This window comes from Motacilla alba, chromosome 3, assembly GCF_015832195.1.
Source record: "Motacilla alba alba isolate MOTALB_02 chromosome 3, Motacilla_alba_V1.0_pri, whole genome shotgun sequence".
NCBI lineage: Eukaryota > Metazoa > Chordata > Aves > Passeriformes > Motacillidae > Motacilla > Motacilla alba.
The window spans coordinates 92984789-93004654 of NC_052018.1; the positions used below are offsets into that span (position 1 = coordinate 92984789).

At 39.8% G+C, this 19866-nt stretch overlaps 1 protein-coding gene across 2 annotated transcripts in view; it reads right to left on the minus strand.

Annotated features, from left to right (window-relative positions):
• Positions 1 to 166: 166 nt before the first annotated feature.
• The window catches only part of USH2A (usherin), a 374988-nt gene continuing 355288 nt past the window's right edge, over positions 167 to 19866 (minus strand). Inside the window, exons 65-73 of one of the 2 annotated variants that reach the window (XM_038134129.1) lie at positions 16494 to 16703; positions 15097 to 15335; positions 14301 to 14518; positions 12149 to 12325; positions 11089 to 11172; positions 9388 to 9632; positions 7707 to 7778; positions 7001 to 7231; positions 167 to 796 (exon numbers count right to left, since the gene is read on the minus strand). In XM_038134129.1, the coding sequence (XP_037990057.1) occupies positions 707 to 796; positions 7001 to 7231; positions 7707 to 7778; positions 9388 to 9632; positions 11089 to 11172; positions 12149 to 12325; positions 14301 to 14518; positions 15097 to 15335; positions 16494 to 16703 (1566 nt within the window). In that variant the 3' untranslated portion in view covers positions 167 to 706. The remainder of the gene's footprint in view (positions 797 to 7000; positions 7232 to 7706; positions 7779 to 9387; positions 9633 to 11088; positions 11173 to 12148; positions 12326 to 14300; positions 14519 to 15096; positions 15336 to 16493; positions 16704 to 19866) is intronic. The other variant, XM_038134130.1, reaches the window with a different exon arrangement.

A 19866-nucleotide genomic window follows, 5' to 3' on the forward strand; every position in this document is an offset into this window, starting at 1 on the left:
TTACTGTGGATGGTGAACAAGTTTTATTGCCTGTGGATTAGTAATACATAAGCAGAAAGGAAGGATGTGACAGCAAGTAAAAAAGTGTGCTTGGAGTTCAGCATTTATTAATGACCTGTTTTGTTGGGTTTTTTAAGTTGAGCTGAGAGGGAGGGGAAGAGGGAGTCAGAGAACACAAAGGCTACAACAACTTCATAAGAATTCCTTCAGTGCTGTTTATTCACCTGGGCATGAACACAATTTTGTGGTGGGGTTCTGTCAGGCTAGGAGAAAACATGGACATCTGGCCATGCAGGCCCCTTTTAGCCACATGCTGGTTTTTGAACATGTAAAAGACTTTTCCTTCCCAAACATGCTCCCCTGCCCCCTACAACCCTCCTCAGCTGGGAAAGCTGGATGAGAGACAAAGATGGGAGCCTCTACCGTCACAGTCTTTTACTACTGTATGACTGAGGGATTGTCAAACTATTCTCTTACCTTTCTGAGGTGTCAGTGCTAGCACACAGTTTTTACTACACAGTGAAAGGGATGTTGAAAAAAAGCCAACTACCCTCCCTCCCCAATCCCCTCCCAAAAACCAGTTTTATCTGTTAACTCCAGGGCAAGAGGTGGGGAAACAGCAGCCCTATCCCTGCCTGCAAAGGCCATGCAGGCTGCTTTTGGCAAGTTACCCACTTCCATTTTCTAGAAAAGCTGGTTTTGTTCTTCAGAGGTGGGTGTCAGTGAATGTGGTGTGCTCTTTGGTGACAGTGCTGAAACCTTTGATGACATTGACAAGATCTTCTTCATCTACATACTGTAAGGAAGAGAAAAAAGACACATATCAGCCAAAACTGTACCAGACTAAGGGTGATTCCTTCATTTCTCTTTCTTCCTACCCACTAAAACTGGTTCTAAAATAGATAAATAAGTACATTTCTAATGTTTTCCCTTTCCTCCCAGGATGAGATAAAGAGCCTAAAGCATTCAAGCACCTGAATCCAAGATAATTAGATTTTCACAATAAGCAGTCAATTAAAAAAATACAATCAATTCCTTCAATTACTCTATATATCTGACAAATGGTCAATGATAGAGTGTTTGTTACAGTGTACTGGGGAACTTGGAGCCATGAAAAGAAAAAATGCATGTTTACATTTTTGTTTTGTGTAACAACCACCTCACACATGATTTAGGTAAAACTTTGTTTTTCAAGCTTCCAAGGGAATGTCTGAGCTTCCACTCCTGCATTAGGAGAAAGCTGAAAGCAGGAGAAAAAGAAACCATTTCCATAGCAGAAAGAGGGCACTAGCAGTGTTACTGCAGGTTTGTAACCTGGACCACTACAGCCATTCTCTATACTGATTTGCAGTCTGGACAGAGGGGTGAACCAAACTTTGAAACAACCATTCCTAAACTACTGTGTGTAATAAAGAGAAAGAACTGACTCAAAAACATTGCAGGAGGTTTTTTTGCAAGAGAGTAGCTGAGTAACACAGGAGCAGAGTCTTGGGTTTGTTCAGGGCAATGTAAAGCAATGTGCTGATATGACCCTAACTAAAAATGAATAAAAGAAACACCCTTTTGTAACTAGCCCAGAAGCCCCATGCCTTTTAGGCATAGACTTACTCCAAAGTAAGTATTTCAAAAATCCAAAAAAACTCAAGTAAGTGTTTGAGATAGTGGCTATAAAAACAAAGTGCATTAAGCAATTAAACACCTTACCTAAACTATCAAAAAACCCACCTACAATAAAATTCCTAAAATAAAAAGACAACAAATACCAATTGCCACCTCGACAGTGCACCACCAACAATACAAAACAACTCAAAATGCCATAATCTCCATCCACAAAATAATCCATAAATCAAAAAGCCAAAAAAAAAATCAATTAAACCCACTCACCCTTCAACACCACCATTTAACATACACAAATCTAAAAAAACTAAAAATTAACTATAGACTATCACACCTTAAAGTAACTCCACCACTAAGCACTACCATACCAAACATACAAAAACTACAAACTAAAATCCAAAACAACAAAGTAATATACCACTATTAACATCACCAAGGCATTTTTTAACACCCAACAGCACATAATCCAAAAAAAATAAAAAAACCTATACTAATTACATTTTAATTTTACTTCCTCCATAATAAAATAAAGCAATCAATAACCATATTACTTAAATGCATAATCTCCCAAAACAAAAACCTTCATATATTTCTAATCCCTTAACTTTTAATAAATTTTAATACCTTTCTAATCCCTAAATTTATTCTCTTATCCAAAAATAACTCAAATTTTATCCCTAAGACACAGTTTTTTCAGTAAAATAATATACAATACACCTAAAACCAACTACTCCAAAAATAAAACCACAATCCCATCATCTACCATAAACTAACACTAAAAAAAAGTAAAACTCCAAAACATCTACAATACGTCAATAACATCATTATATAAAAAGCAACAACACAAATATTTAAAAAAATCATCAAAATTCTCCTAAAAAACAATTTCATCATCAAAAAATAAACAAAATTTTAAAACTTAAAATTTCAATTCCTAAAAATAAAATAACAAAATAAACAACATCAAATACCCACCAATATCATCAACAAAATCACAACACCTCCACCAACCAACAAAAACAACCCACAAACTTTCCTAAGCACTATGAACTTTTAAAAAATACATAATCCTAAATACAACCAAATTAAAAACCCTCTCTACCTAATAACCCACAAAAAAAACATTTTCCAATTAAGCTCTAAACACCAAACCTTTACCCCAAATCAAACAAAAAAATCACTAATACAATAACCTTAACCCAATCAAATCAAAACCAAATATAAAAAACATGCTCTACTTTTCAACTAAAACCCATAAGCTATCCTGAAACCTTTAACAAAAAACACCTAATAAAACTCAAAATCAACTGCTAAAATTCTAAAACCAAAATTACAAAAAAATCTAAAACCATCTGCACTCCTACAAAAAAAAAATCCAAACCACCTCAAAAATAATCAACATCAAAGTACAACTCCTTCTAACACTCCAACTATCAATACTAAAATAAATACTCAAAAATTCCCTCTACCCACCATACCACCAATACAACATAAAACAAATAAATTACCCTCATCAGACAACACACCCATATTAAAAAAAACTAAATCACTCTAAACTTTTAAAAATAATTACAAATTACCCTAAAAATAAAAACATTAATCTCATAAACAAAAAAACCCAAAAAGAAATAACATAAACTAAAGAAACTCCACCATACAACCAACCACCAACAAAAAAATCACATTACAATTTTTTTAACTAAGAGAAAAATAATTTTATCACATTATAAAAAAATGGATTCTTATTGATATAATTCTTATCACATTATAAAAACAAAACTAATAATACTTATCACATTATAAAAATAAAACAAAAATAAAAAACAATATAAACCCCCCCACAACAAATTACAAAAACTACTAAAAAAACCATAAATCAAACCAACTTACTAAACTCAAAACCATTCAACTGAGCCTAAACATTATCCAAAACCCCTCAAAACTCTACTTCTACACTAATTCATAGCTAATAACCAAAACTCTATAAAAATAACTTTAAAAACCCAATTAACAATAAAAACCCCAATTTAAACTACTAAAAAATAAAAAATCACTCCCAAAATAAAAAAAACTATCTACAAAAATCCGCCATATAAATACCCATATCCCCAAAACTCAAACTAATAAAAACCACCAAAACAAGAAACAAATAAATCAAACTACAAAAAAAAAATCAAAAATATACTTAAATAACAATCCCCAAAAAATTATTCCTAACTCTATAAACCTCAAATCCTCAAAAAATACCACCTATAAATAAATACAAAACCAAAAAATAAATCTAACCATAAACAATATTTCTCAAATTATCTACAACTATAAAATATATACTACCATTAAAGAAACCAAGCAATTAAAACTCCTATTATATAAACAATACCCCAAATATAAATATAAAAAAACTAATAAATTAAGTACATCACCCAACCCCAAACACCCCAAAATAACCACTATATACTCACAATAATAACTACCACAAAATAACTAAAAACCTACCCTCTACCTCACACTACAACCTATAACACCATCCTAAACCTTAAAAATAAGTCCTTTAAAAATATAATACCCCTAAAAAATTAAATCAAACAACAAAACTGATTTCAAAGACCATCTTATCAACACCTAAACTAAAAACCAGAACATTAAATAAATGTCATATCCCCTACCATACACCAACTATAAACAAAATTAAAAAATACAATAAACTATTAAAAATCACCTTAAAAGCATTAAATAAAAAATCTTTTAAAATTTAAAAACATTAACAAAAACCACCTAATTAACACCCAAAATTCCACCAACAAAACAAACCATACCCAATCTAAACCCCTATATACAATAAACAAAAACAAAATCCCAATGATACATACCAAAATGTATTAAAAAACAGTTTAAATCAACTCTACATCAAATACAAAGAGACCCATTCATAGAATTATCTTTACTCAAAAACCAAATTACACATAAAAACTAATACAAAAAACCCCAACACCACATATACACAAAAAATCTAATTATTAAATAAAAACTATATATAAATATCACTATTTACTAAATATTACTACCATTATCTCTATATAGCTATATTCTCTATATAGTATATATCATATAATATATATCTATAAATTTTTAAAAATATTAATTTTAATAATTAACAGCATAAAAATATAAAATAAAATATCCTAAAACAACTTTATAACACTAAATTATATCCCCATTCATTTTTTTGACCCAAAAATAAATTTTATACCTTTTAAACTCATTGTAAAAACAAAAAAAATGAAAAAACCCCACACAATTTATTTTCAAAAACTGAACTCACTCCTCCACATTCCAGCTCCTAAACTATTACCTACAGTACAAACAACAAAAAAACCTCTCCTTTACTTTTAACTACTTTTTAACTAACTAAAAAAAATCCATATACTATAATTTTTTTTCTTTTCTTAAACTATTTATACCTACTCTAAACACCCAAAAAACCAAACACACCAAACCAAACCTAAACCACATTTCCAACACCAAAAAAACTAATAAAAAAAAAACAACAAACTACAACCCACAAAAAACTTGAAAAATTTATCATCTCTTTGAAAGCAACAAAAAATGTATTATTTAGTATTATTCATTTTTTATACTAATTAATACTTTACCTATTAAATAAACAATTTTTTCAACTTTTCTCCAAAATATGTTTTCCCAAACTAATTAAAAAACCCAAAAACTTAAATCTACTTTCTAAAAAATCCCCTTTAAAAATTTTCTCTCAAATTTACCCTACACCAAAACAAATACATTTTTGTAGTTGTTTTGTACACATGTCTAATGTGAGGTTGATGGACAGAAGAGCTGCTGATTTGATAAAGCAGCTGAGCTCATGCTGTGAGGGTTGTCTGCCACCAAAAGGAAATGAAAATTTTTGTTTTGTGGCTTCTGCCCCTCCTGGCCAGAAACTCACTGGAGTATTTTTTAAACTCTTTCTAACGTGCAAATGGGGGAGTTTGCAACCTAAACTAAGTCATGGTGTCAGCCCAAGATAAGCGGCTGGAGCAAGAGCTTCCTCTGAGCAGCAGGGAGCTGTTCTTCTGGCTAACGAGATCACGGAAAGGTGCACCCTGGGTGAGTGGTTAGTCCCCAAGGAATTTAATCACAAGGATTTGATAGCTCTGAGAAAATGGCAAGGCTGACTCATGATACCATTGAATTGGGAAGTCCATGAGCTGCAGAGCGCAGGCTGAAGGTTAACCTGTACCTAGCGGGGTTTTGCCTGGAGTTATCACTACGTTGTTGGCCTCCTTGGTCCTGCTGTTGGGGTCTAAGTGGATTTGACAGTGATGGAACCAACACCCCTATTCTGTGGTAAGCCTGTATGTTCCAGCCCTTTCAGGTGTTTGGTGTACTGAAGGTGAAAGTCTGAGGAAGCTGCTTGTATTTATGTGCCAGACTATCCTCCAGTTCATTTGCATTTTGGACAAGATCCACTCACTAACTTGCACTCACTAACCATCTAATTCTGTCACTACCTCATAGATCCTTCACCCCCATTCTGTGTTCTTTTTTGGAACCTTAATTTTCATATATTTTAGGGAGCAAATTCATGTCTCACTGACCACTGAAGCCCTTCTCATGCATTTAGTCAGGGAAGGTTGGAAGTTAAAAAGCCTGTTTCCTGGTGACAAGGAGGAAAGGAGGTCATCACTGTCCTTGGCTTGAAAATCTGTATGTATGTCTTTTATCTGTGTGTTCAGATCCCTGCTGACGACACTGTCTAGTTCTGTCCTACATTAAAAGAGGAATACTTTGCCTGCCTCCCTAACCTTATTCTAGTCTCATGTGGGCAGAGTTTGAATTAATTTGTCACACATGCCAGGAGATCTGAGCACTCACATAATCTCTGCACTGCAACTGAACAGAGGACAGAGAGCAGATCTCATCAGCACCTGAGTCCCAGTTAACAGAACAGGAGTCAACAGAACACAAGCTCCTGCCTCTGGCTCTAAATGTGTGAAGGATGCCAAGACATCCCACCTCAGACATGTACATTTGCTGAATTGCATGGAAAGAAAAAAACACCAAATAGAAGGAAATTCTTAGAGGTGCATATCCTTGGTAACCATGGAGTTAATAGTTCAATGGAAACCATAAAGAGATGCACATGGATCACTTGTTTCCTGTAAGAGCAGTGTGCGATCACCTGCAACTCTAAAAGAGAACAGTAGACGAGAAGAATTTTGAGGATCTAAGCTATGGCCATGTCCTTCTAGGCCTTCTGGTTGTATCTCCAGGAAGTCATGACATTTAGACTTTTTCATGATTCCAACAGAACAGACAAATCTCTAGCAGGTGACACACAGCAGCATCCCAGAGGAGCAGGAGCCCTTACCAAGCCACGGCCAGTAGTGCGATGGTTGTGAAGGATGGCATCCCAAGGTGATTCATCAAAAGTCTTCTTGTCATAGAGGTTGAGCAGCTGGCTGACACTGCGATGAAGAGAGGCGGGGGAATATGTGCGACTCAGCTGGCCCTGACTTGGCCTCCTCCCCCCAGCTGCCATACGGAAACTGCGGTTGCTCGTGGGAGAACCAGCCCCTGGGATTTTCGTATCTGCCAGTCCCTGTGAGGTAGACACAAATTAATAAATAAAAAAATAAAGGGCATGGTTTAAAATAATTTAGTTGAACGAAACCAAAGCAGGAGTGGAAGAGAACAGAGAAAACCATGCCTCAAAATAAAGCAATTATAAACAGAAGAAAAGAAGCCCAGACCTTTCCCTGCTGTAGAACAATCATATAATTAAAAACAAGCAAACAAAAAACCCACCAACACTAAACCAGAATTTTCCCCATTTTTTCTCTTTTCTTCTTCTTCCTAATTTTTTTTAAAGTACCAACAAGCAGAAGTCCCAAGATTTCTGATTACCAGAATGATAGCCTACACTTGCACAGTAAGAGGATGTTTGCAGATCTTTTCACAACCAGGGGAAAAATCATCACCCACCAGGAGAAACATGCAGTGTCAGATGCCTTTGTGCATGCTTGGGTCATCTGACACACCACACCTCTGGCCACTCTGCAAGCTGAGGACTCTACCTCAAAGTGCATCGTGTATCTTTTGAGGGTGACGCTGCTTGAGGAATCGGACGTGTCAGCAATAGTTTCAAACTGAGATTAAAGAGAGGGAGGAAAAGCATTAGGGCAGGGCAAGTTGCAGTGTATTTGTACCTGACAGAGGGTGTGAATTAGCTGCAGCTCTGTGAGGGAGAGCAGTACAGCAGGATGTGGGGAGTAGGGGTACTAGCAAAGACCAGGCACTATTTAATTTTTAAGTGGTCAATTACTGTGTAAGCAGCCAGCATTGCTTGCCATGACCTCACTAACAATTGTAAAACAAGCAATTTTGCTGCTCCATAGTAGCTTTGTCCTAACTTCTCAGATCAGTCCTTCTGATCTGCTGCACTAAAAATCTTCCTTTCTATTAAGTCCATGAGCTGCTGGAAGAAGAAAAAGAATTTAAAAATTAAAAAAAAAGAAAATAAAAGAAAAAGCAGGAACAGAAATTGTGCAGGCATGCCAACAGCAAAGACATTTTAAAGTCAAGAGGAATAACATAAGATGACAGACTGTAGAAGAAAAGGAATCAAAACCATGAGACCAAAAAAAAAAGTTTCTTATGCTGTTAGTCTTTGCCAAGAGAAAGGGGCACACTGGAAATCCCATTGTTTCCAAGAGCTTCTTGGTTGAGGCACAGATGCAGTGTCTTGGCACCGAGACAAGAAGGAGCAGAATGCGTGAAGGATGCAGGAGTCACTATGGTGCTTGATGGCGCTCACAGGAAAAAGAAGCTGAGAAGTGACAAGTAGAATCATCTCACGGCCTGTGCCTGGAAGAAGCATGAAAATGGAAGGCATGGCTGCTCCCATTCTCAATCCCATAACAACTGCCATATTCCTTTTGTTTTGCTTTTTCAAGGGGTAGGATAGCACTAGTACTCTGTTACATGATGGAACATGTTTTTTATGTGTTCTTTTTCAGAGTTATAACTTCTCAGGATAAAAAGCTTTTCTCTTTATCTCTTTCCCGCTGCCCTCCTCCCACCACTCTTATGGTTCCACTGTGGGTCTGTGTGCACAAACACACACGTGCATTTTGTGAAGTTCTCTAGCTTTTTTCCTGATTATTCTCACTCTACTCCAAACCTTCCTGGCATGCAGCTTGTCCTAGAGCAGTCCTGCTGGGTGGTAGATGGATACTGGCAAGAAACAAAGCCTCTCCTTAAGTCTTGTTCTTTGCAGGCATATCTCCTGGATACGTGACAAAGACTGTCAGATTGATCCTGGTTAGTCATCCACAGCAGGCCGCTGGGAACACATGAAAGGTTCCCCTGAAAAGCACATTTTATCATCTACCTTCTCACAGCATGCCAAAGAATTCTCAGCTCTACTGCAGATGTCAGCTAACATGAGGTGACAGCAATGGCTTTGCATTTTCTGCGACTCCAAATCCAAAGTTTGTCTTAGGCATCAGAAGCATTTCAGGGCCTGCAGACCAGTCATCCCAGGGCTCTGTTTGGACTAAGCTCTTGTAACCTTGCTCTTTGTGCCCACACAGGTATGGCCCACCTGGGACCAGACAGTCCTTTCCCTACACCAAACAGCCTCCATTTGGTAGCCAAGTGTGCAACAAAATGTTGGAAGGAGGAAGAAAAAGTCTCTGTGTGTGTTGACATGGCAGATATCATGGATATACACTGCTTGCATTTTTCCAAACATACCGGATGGGTTTCACCTGATGAATACACACTCATTGGTGATGTTCTTTTCTGGAGTGGAACTAAAGGAGGCCTGTCTCGTGCATAGGGTTGCTTCTGGACCTTCCTCTGAAGAATTAAGGAGAGAAGAATAGCCAAGAGGATCAAACCTAGAACTACCATCAGCACTGCAAACCACAATTCGTTGTAGAATTTTGCACGTTTGGACTCTGCTTTGTCCTTCTCTCCAGGTGTTGTCAAGATCAGACCTGTAAAAAGAGGGATTAAGGAAGAAAGGGACAGTTATTTCAAGAAGCATTTAACAATATGCCATCCCTTTCCTCGCTAATAAATTAGGCAGAAATTTAAGTAATTTTGTCATCATGTGCTTATTTGCACTTATGTTCAAGGTGGTATAATGGTTCAATATGCTAGCGGGCTGCAATAAAAAACTTACTACCCTCAAGAGACCCTGCTTAAAGCTCTGGCATTGCTGCTTAGGCTGGAAATCACCACTGCATCAGCAGCTCTTCTGAAAGGAGATAGTGGGTGGAATGTGAGGAAAAAAGGGTTCTCCAAGTAACCTTGAAGAGTGGAAATTACTACAGTAATTTCAGAGTGGTACAGATAGAGGACATTGTCTCCAGAACAACTGTGCAGTTACAGGCCTGTGCAGTTAACAAAAGAGAGGGAAGAAAGCTTTAATACATTAATACAAAAGCAAGCAACATGAAACATTTTGCTATTCCTCTCCCCCACCTGCTAGCCAACAAACCAGTCACTTGGTTGGCTTTGCTTATCCACAACAAAAGTGTAAGGAATGTCAGTGACAGTATTTCCTGGTTATTTGGAATCCTACATGTATAACCAAATTCTTGGCCAAGGAATTTTCAACACCTTTGCTTGCAAGCCTCCTCTGCAAGTGGCCCATGGTGCCATTCAAGTTTTCAATAGACTCTGGGTAAAAGCAGCAATCAAAACAACAAAGGGGCAGAGTATGGAAGGTGGTGGATATAGAGCAACTGGAAACATTTTACAATGCCTTTGAGGCAGCCTTGCTTGAAATTCTGCAGGATAATGGAGTGAAAGCATGAAAAGGTTATAAGGGAAATGCGGAGCAAAGACTAATTGCAAATATAAGGCAGATTTATTTTAAAAGGCTGAACAAGATGCCACATAAAAAAGAACTTAATTAAACCAGTTAATTAATTCAGCTAGAAATAGCTCAAACAAGAAACTTATAAAAAAAAAAAGCAGACCATTTTGGAGCAATATACTTAGGTAAAAATAAAAGAAAGAATATTATATATCTGAGGAGAGGATCTGAAGCTAATAATGAGAATTGTCTGACCCCTGGAAGTGTTCAAGGCCAGGCAGAATGGGGCTTTGAGCAACCTGGTCTAGTGGAAGTTGTCCTGCATGGCAGAGGGTTGAAAGTAGATGATCTTTAAGGTCTGTTCCAACCCAACCATTTTATGATTCTATGATGGTTGGACTCAATGATCCTAAAGGTCCTTTGCAACCTAGAGGACTCAATAATTCTGTGATGTAAAGAAAAGAAATCCATACATGGCAAAAAAAGCACATTACCTATATACCTCATAAACAAGGCACTAAGGAAGCTCCTGCAGTGAGGTGCCATCCTGACTGGCATGCACTAATACCAAATTTCAAGCACAAACACATCAAATGAACAGGTGCTAGGCAATTTCTTCATGTATTTACCAACTCCCTCTCCAGCGTTGTACTTGATGACTGGTGTCATGGCACTCCCTTCATCAGTGATACAGGTCACTTGAAACAAAAAGGCTGAGCAAAAAAAAAATAGAAAATACTGTCAGCAGCAGCAATAAAAATTATTCAGGTGCTACTTTTTCAGTATTATTTACCAGCAAACAGCCAGGTCTAAAAAAACAAGGCAGGAACAGCACATAACCCATTATAATCCGCCTGAGTCCCACATCAGAGTTTCACAATTCTTTACACATTGGTATTGAAATTCTAAACTATGAATCATGGTGGATCATAAGCAATCATCACTATGATGTTGCTACAAATTATGTTCCTCTTTCACTACCCAATTCTTCTTTTCCATTGTTACTGGCAACCTTCAATTTTTTCATCACTTTGCCCTAAATCCATCATACTTCATTCATGGCTAAAAAAAACCATATTAAGAACATTTGAATAAAAACAAATAAAGCAGTAGCACCATCACAGTAATTAGTAGGACAAAAAATAAATTACAAAATTCTTTGCCATACAACATCCCAATGTCATCAAAACAGAAAAACAGAAAACATTTTTCTAGCTGCTTTTTCTACTCCTTTTTCCTCCCTGTTGATAATTTCCTTTTATTTTAAAGACTGCAAATTTCTAAAATGAAAATGTATTTCAAATCATGGCTGGTTCCAAGAGCTACTGACTCAAGTAGATTCAAATGAAAATTCAAGCTCCAGTCTTTCCTGAAACTGAAGACTTCTGTACATTTCCCTGACTGTAGCCCTGAAGGATGGAATTGCAACACAGCTTCAGGATTTGGGAAAACCTGACTGTCATTGTGAATCGAAACAGCTTCACCCAGTCAGGTATAATGTTTAAGAGAAAGCTTAACTCTATGGATTTTTTTTTTCAAGGATTTGCTTAGACACTTTTTGGTGTGGCTGTATACACCTTTGGTCTTAGCTTGGGATTGCAATGGAGAAATTTTTTTTAAAGTTCAGCATACAATACTAATAATTTCGCTCAACAGACTCTCCCAGAGAGGAAGCTGTGGGAAACTGACTTTTGTCAGATGTCCTTGGCAAGTAGAGCTCGGTGTCGAAGCCGCTGTAGATGCGCTGCCCGCTCTCCGTCAGCGCGTACTCCTTCAGGCGCCCGTTCAGCACGAAAGTGCGGCTCCAGTCGATGTGGATGATGGATAAATTGCTGGCCACGGAGAACGGAGTCATGTACCGAGGTGCTACAGAACAAGGCAAAAGAGCTCAAATCTGTGAATTCTGTGTATTTCTAGCCAATAGGCTAGAAGTCATTTGGTGACTGAGCTATACAGTGAAGGTAAAGATTGATTCTCCAGAATACAAGCTCTCTGCCACATGCACTCTCCCTCTCTCTCATATCCATGTGTATGATTAGGGAAGAGACAAGAAGAAAAGAAAAAGCTGCTGGAGCATGCCAGCCTCTGCACTGAGAAAGCAGAGATATATACTGAAATCAAATATTGAACTCCTTCCCTTTGACTTTGTGTATGTGGTACTGACACTAAAACTCTATAAATTAAGCTCCAGCTTAAGGCAGAGGACAGGGAGACACAGGAGGTTGTGCAAGCCTGACTGCAGCAGGCTGGGCTGTGGGAACTGCTATGAAGAGGGTTCTTTTGCAAGCCCCAAGAAATTACTGAGATCATCTTAAACACATGCGCATACATGAAAACATGGGGTTTCAGAAAAGTGAGAACAGATGGCAGGCAGGCAGAAAAGAAACCCAGAACTCACTTCAGGGAGGAGGAGTTCATCAGTTGGGCTCAACAGCTTGCTGACATAAAACTTCATTTAAGTTTGAGGTGGTCTTTTCTTGTGGTGCTGCCATTAAGCCATCTGCCCCGTATTTGCTGTTTTGTTCACAAGAAAGCTGCTTGTCCAGCTGCACTTTGCTGCTAATTGCCCACTGTCACTAAAGCAAGTCTTCGAGGCAAGAGGAAGCAGTCAGAGAGACTCAAGGAAGGAGGCAGTCAGAGGGACTCTGGAAACCTGGTGTGAAGAGGTCAGCAAGGCAAGAAAAGCAAGACTTGAAAGAAGAGGACTTTGGACCTAGTGGGTGGGGGATTAAAATTGCTTTCAAATCCTTTTGTTCTATGTGTCTCACCAGTTCCTTATGAATTTTCTTCATTTAAAAGTTCATAATCATTTTCCAGCCTTTTAACTTGCAATTTAATAAAACACAGCTTTGGACATAAGGGATCTTTCTTTTGTTTGTTTTTTGGTTGGTTGGTTGTCTTTTTGTGGGGTTTTTTCCCCTCTGTTTTTCATGTTTTTTTTTTCTTTTTCAGTGGTAACATTAAAAAAAATCTGGGCCAGTTCCACCTGAAATTTTCAGCTTAGGATGTATCAGTTTACAGATTTTGAGTAATTACTTGGCAGAACTATCAAATGATGCAAAAGGGATTTTTAGAAAGGTGATTCTGAAATCCTGACATGAGATAAAAAGTGAACATCGTCTTTGCCCTGACCTGACAGACTGAGATGAAATGCCCATCTCATCTGTTATGGAATGACTCTGGCTACAGCACTATAGATCTTTTTAATAAAAGCTGATGTTAGACTACTACAAATTCAGTTTTGATGGCAAAATCTATTCTGCCTTTAGGCACAGGTCCTGCATGTTTAATTTCCATGCATACCACCACATGGCCTTAAAGCACTGCCTGCAGTGGTTGGACTGTAACTAATTCTTACTTCCATGCTCACAAGCATCCAGTCATTCAGATGGTATCCAAGGAAAACTTCTATGAATCCTAGCAGAAGTGTGGCATGAATTAGGACAATAAGATTGCTCCTGAAAACAATCACCAGGTCTTTCAAGATCTCCACTTTTCCAAGGGATTATTTATGGCAGTATATTTATTATTACACATCAGCCTTCTGGTAATACTTGAACATTTTATATTCTGCAGCTTTGCTGCCCATTTTCAGTAAAATAAAAGGTTTCCAGGCTCCCAACATAGAGGATGTGACATCAGATGATAAGCAAAGAAATATTTTTGAAGGAATGAGCAGTTAAGCCCCAGAGCAGAATTTTAATGAATGTTCAGCAAAGACGCAGTGACCAGAGACAGGGAAGAAGAGGTTTCTGGGGATGTCCTCTCTCCCAGAGGTGAGGAAGTAATTTGGCTCTCAGAAACAGGCATGACTGGTCAGTGAACCATTTCTCATACTCACGCTCCTTTTCTGTAGTGAATCCAATCCATTCGGAAGCGCTACTGCCAACAGAGTTGTAGGACACAACTCGCAGGTTGTAAGTTGTGTAAGGCTCCAGGTTGGACACGTTGGCACTCTGTCCTTTCCCTGTGTACTTCACCTCAGTTGGGCCAGGACTGCAAGCCTTCACTGCTGGCTGTAAGTTCAGAGGACATGCCATGTACACGTGGAGCTCATAGCTGAGAACAAAGTTAAGATTTTGATGAATGAAGGGCCCTAAATAACATAAAAGCCAATCCTACATTTTGTCCTAACTGCTGTCTGTCTGGCTACTGGAGAAGAAAATAGACTAGATCCCAGGTTTTCTCTTGGAGATTTTGGTCCTAACTGTCAGATAACTGGGCAATTGTGGTGGTAAGTAAGTCACACTCACTGTTGATGTCTTACCTTGTTGCCCTCTTCTGCAAGTCAGGATTTTTGCCTAAGTAACCCCAGATTGTAGCTCTCATCGCTGCCAGTTGAACTTACAACTATTTCATTACACAGCCACAGCTATCAGACAATCACCTCCACTCACAACAGCTCATCCTTTCCACCTTTATCCTCCCCAGTATCCTGCCCAGGAGAAAAGCAATCACTGGATATAAAAACTTCCAAGAAGGTGTTCAGGCTACAGGGAATGCCACCACCAGCATGACAAGGAAGGAGGATGACTGCCACAACTGTTCAGTGCCCTCAGCTATGGAATTCCAGCTCACATTGTTCTGGCACTACCTCTGTCCAAGGTGTGCAGGTTCAGCTGGATGGCAGCTCCTACCTGGTGACAATGCCGTTGGGTGACTGAGGGGCACTCCACTGGAAAGAGGCGTTCCTGGAGGTCACGGTGCGGATCTGTGGCGGAGGCTGCTCTGAGGGTGGAGCTGGCTGTGTGGTGAACTCAGCCATGGGTCCTCTGCTGCAACAATTGAAACAGGTGCAGGCCTCCACACCAATGGAGTACGTGGTGAAAGGTTTTAGCCCATGTATTGTCTGCTGGGTGGCAGTCCCTTCTGACAGCTGTAAAATTTAAGAGGGAACTTGTCACAGCTTCAAGCACCACAAGTACTAAATAAGAGTTATGGAGGTGAATTAACCCCAGAAGAAGATGGGCGGAAGATTCTGCATGTTCTTTAAGTCTAACACTAATGCAGCTGTTTTGTAATGGGAACTCTGTTTTTCTTCCATTATGAAGTTAAAGGACACTCTTCAAAGGAAAAGACCACGCCGTCAGTGGCCTCAGGACATCTTTAGCTGTGTGACCACTGTATGTCAACTGCAAATGTCATTCTCAGCAACAGAGAAGCTGAAAGCCATTAAAGGAAGACTCTGGGATAAATGGTACTGAAGCAGAAAATAAATTAATAAGGAAAACAGTTCCATGATAAACGTGCTAGCAAATAATCATGCATATCTCACAAGTTTCCTCAATGCGGATGCAAGAAACAGTGCTGGGCAGCATGACACCAATGTGTCTGGTGGGTCCCAGACAGGAGAATGTGCTCTCTGGTAGGAACACCTGCGTCAAGAGCCGACATGATGCTGTTCTGCATTTAAAGAGACGTGCTGGGTGAGCCTGTTAGGAAACTTTCCTAAGCTCAGCAAGGGAGACCTGGCAGTTCTGGCAAAGGAATCAGTGCCCTGCTCTGAAAGTCCTCACAGGAACTGCCACTTTACCTTTCTGCTGTAGTCATTTGTTGGTATAGCTTTTTTGAAGCCAAGGAAATAAAAATATGTAGAAAACACCAACAAGGGGCAACATCTGCTCTCATTTGGCAGCATGTGATTCAGCAGAGTTCAGCAAAAAACATTAAGAAGAGAGTCAAGCAAGCAAAGGGAAGCACTTGGTACTTCTTGATGCCAGAGGCAGAGCCAGAGCCGAGCCAGCATCATGGCAGGTGTGAGGGAATGGAAAAGGAAGGCCATGCAGGCACCAATGGGACAAGCTGGCTGAATCAGACACAGACACAGCCAAGTGCACTGGAAGGAATAAATGGGTAATGTGAAATCAGTAGACAGCTTAAGCTCATGAACAGGACAGTGCATTGCAGAGCAGCTAACTATGGGAGGCCAGGAGAGGAAGGCAGTCTGTGACCAACAGTAGCAGCTTGTAATAACAAAATTGCTAAAGCTAGAAAATACAAGTGGAAGTACAGAAAAAGTGCTGACAATACTCACCACCACATCAGTCCCTCTGGTACCATTAGAAAACAGCCTGTAGATACTGACCACCCCATTAGGCTTAAGAGGGGGGCTGATGCTCACCACAGCCACAGTGGATGCCACCGTGTTGAAGAGGGGAGCTCCCAGGCCCTCGGGAGGGGCAGGGCCTGTCCGGCAGCGGGACCAGCTGCTTGGCGTCCGGCCCACAGAGTTTACTGACCACACCTTCCACACAAAACAAAGAAACTGTTAGCAAAGAACTCAAGCCTACAAAACATCTGCGGCTAGCCAGAGGGTCTACTGCAGCTCTACTGACACTGGGTGAAACACGGCGCAATGGCACTCCTGGAAATGTCCCTTGATGGCCAGTCAGCACCTGTGTTGACCCAGCAATTTTTTAACAGAAGGGTGGAATATTTCCCACTGCCACGCTTAGGGAAAAGAAGCAAAAGTCATGTCTCAGGCAGTGTGTGCTCCCGTGTCTTCTTCATACCTGTACCCCACACTCTGAATTCCTACCACTGTCTGTGTCACACCATACCAAGAGGACTCCTGGAGGAGCTGCAATCAACAAGAACAGTGTTTTCAAAGATATCTGAACAAAGATACTTATACCTGGTCCTGACAATTTTTCCCTTCTGCACATTTTCTTCATGGATGCAGGTAGCCCTGATGAATTCAGCCTGGCCTTGGGTGACACTTAAAAGTTGCATTCACCTTGACTGAATCACACAAGCCAAACTCAAGTTACTCTTTAGAACCAGTGAGCTTTACAGGAACATCCCTCTCCTAAAAACATTAATGTATCAGTTATTTGGCAATATTTTCAGTAACTTGTAATATAAATAAAGCCCACTGAAGTGTATAGTTAATTCAGCATCTCTCATTTATTTTCACAACAACATTTGCTTTATTGCATGAGCACAAAGGCAATGACTGCAGATCCAAAATTTCAAAAATTAGCAGCTTGAATTAGGCCTGATTAAAACCCACATGTCTCTATGAACTATGCCTACTGATTTTGTCAGCTACCCAAAACCAGAGTGATCTGCAGACTACATAAAACTCAGCACTTATTAAACACACTCTCCAACAAATCTGCATGAAAATTAAATTTTGCTTTCATCAAGGACTGAATAAACATATGGAAGGATGTATAATCTTATTTATCAAAAAGCATTTGTATAATTAAACACGAATATCATAAAAGGTTGCCTTAGGTCATCATTTGCATGAGTAAGTAATTTGTAGAATGTCAGGAACAATAGACAGAATAGATGGATGCATGAGCATATAGGGTTAAATTAGACTCAATATTAGCCAACCACATAGTGATCAATCAGAATGATAGATCTAAATGGCAATATAAGAGGACTGTCCGAGCGATTTTTAGTGTAAGTATTCCTTAGTAAGCTTTCATGTCGAGCAGTTCTAACTACAGTAAAACACATTCTTATGCAATCTGCTTTGGGCACTGGTCCTGGGGAAGGGAATGGTGGGACTATGTGTTGAAAAATAACAGGAGGTTTAGAAGTAAGAGGTCTTCAAAACTGACCCTGAATCCTTCCAGCTTGCAATAATAATTTCCAAGAACACAGGACACTTTACAAGGAGCCTGGGGAAGGAAAATGGATAAAAACAACTAAAGTGGCTTTGAAGGTTGTGGTTCTGCCAATTACAAACCCAAAGATCCTGCCTGATTTCATCAGTAACGTACAGAACCATCCTAAGTACAGATGATGCCCTGCAATAAAAAGCTCAGCCAAAGCACTTTCATTTCAGTGGAATCAGTAATACATCTCTGTTGTGAACTATTCATAAAGTCAAACTGTTCACTTTACTGCAGTAGGTCAGACCCTGTATCTCAATTCAGTTCCAGCTGCTACAAAGATTTACCCACAGTCATTCATTTCAAAGGTCGTATTTCTTTGTGGAAAGAATAAAACACATATGGAAAGAGCACTCTGAGTGTGTCACTGGCACCGGCTCAGTGCTTACCTGAGCTCAAATACTCCGGTTCTGTCCAGGCTGTGGCCTTAATGAGCACAGAGCGTAACAGTGCCGGCCCTGACCTGCTGAGCAAGCTGCCCACAGCTAAAGCGAAGGTGATGAGTTAGGAACAGAGCCTTCCTGTGTAGCACAGGAATTCAGCTTCAGAATGGAATTGCCAAGGAATTTTGGAGGAGAGAGGGATGCAACTCATTTGGAAAGCAAACACTTCACTGAGGGTTGGATGGAGACTCCTCCCTTCATCAATCCCTCACCTATTGTAGGTGCCAAACCTTGTCTTTCAGAAAGAAGTCTTAAGTCACAGAATCACAGAATAAGTTGAGCTGGAAGGGATCCACAAGAATCATCAAGTCCAACTCCTGGCCTTGCTCAGGACCATTCCCAAGAGTCACACCATGCACCCAAGAGTGTTGTTCAAATGCTTCTTGAACTCTTCCAGGCTTGGTGCTGTGATCATTTCCCCAAGGAGCTGTTCCTGTTACTAGGAAAGGGCCAGGAGCCAGAAAAGGCCATTGTCACAGAACAGTTAAGATCTCTTCCCCATCCCAAACAGTGTGTGGTCCTCTTGTGCCACAGAACTAGGAGATTTATAGCAGAGATGAGTCACTCTGACCCGGGGACACTCTGTTCCCCATTATCTTGTTTGGGCTTGTATTTTGTGCAGGACTGATGTGCCTTTCGGAGGAAGGAAAAGAGTGAAGCAGAAGGCTTGGAATTCCTGAATGTTTCTACTGTCAGAGCAGTCACCCCTGGGAAAGAGAGAAAAGTAGGATAATGACAGTGGGGAGGCCATCTCTTGTCCCAGTGCCGACTTCTGCTTCCACAGCTGCATTCATTACTGGATGCCAGTGGCTTTGAATTGCTTAAATAGAGACAAAAACACATCCTGCCCTGAAAACTATGCACAGAATAATGGGAACATGATGTGCATACAAGTCTCTGGTCCCTTTGAGCCTGGGAATGGGCTGAAACCAGAAAAGCAACAGCAATGTTGTTGGAAAAGCACTGCTGCCTTCCCTCCTCACCATGCAGTGGCCTGTATCAGACACCATAGTTATGGGCTGGGAGCCCAGCTGAGGAGGGAATGTCCTGCTTGTGTGAGCAGGGGTGTGACAGTGACATGCAGATACTCCTTACTTGGCTCCTGATGCATTTTCATCTCCTTTTTTAGCTGAGAACAATGTGACAAGGCCTCTTGTACTTGAGCACCCCTCCAAGCACCGTTCCTGAGCTGATAGTGCTGTCCTCACACGCAGCAGTTTATTGTCACCCCATTCCCAGGTCTGTGGTCATTAGTGTGGCCTGGGGTTTTAATAATGATCTTGTAAGAACAATCCCAATCCAGTGCAGCCGGGAAGAGACTGAGGGGACATCTAAC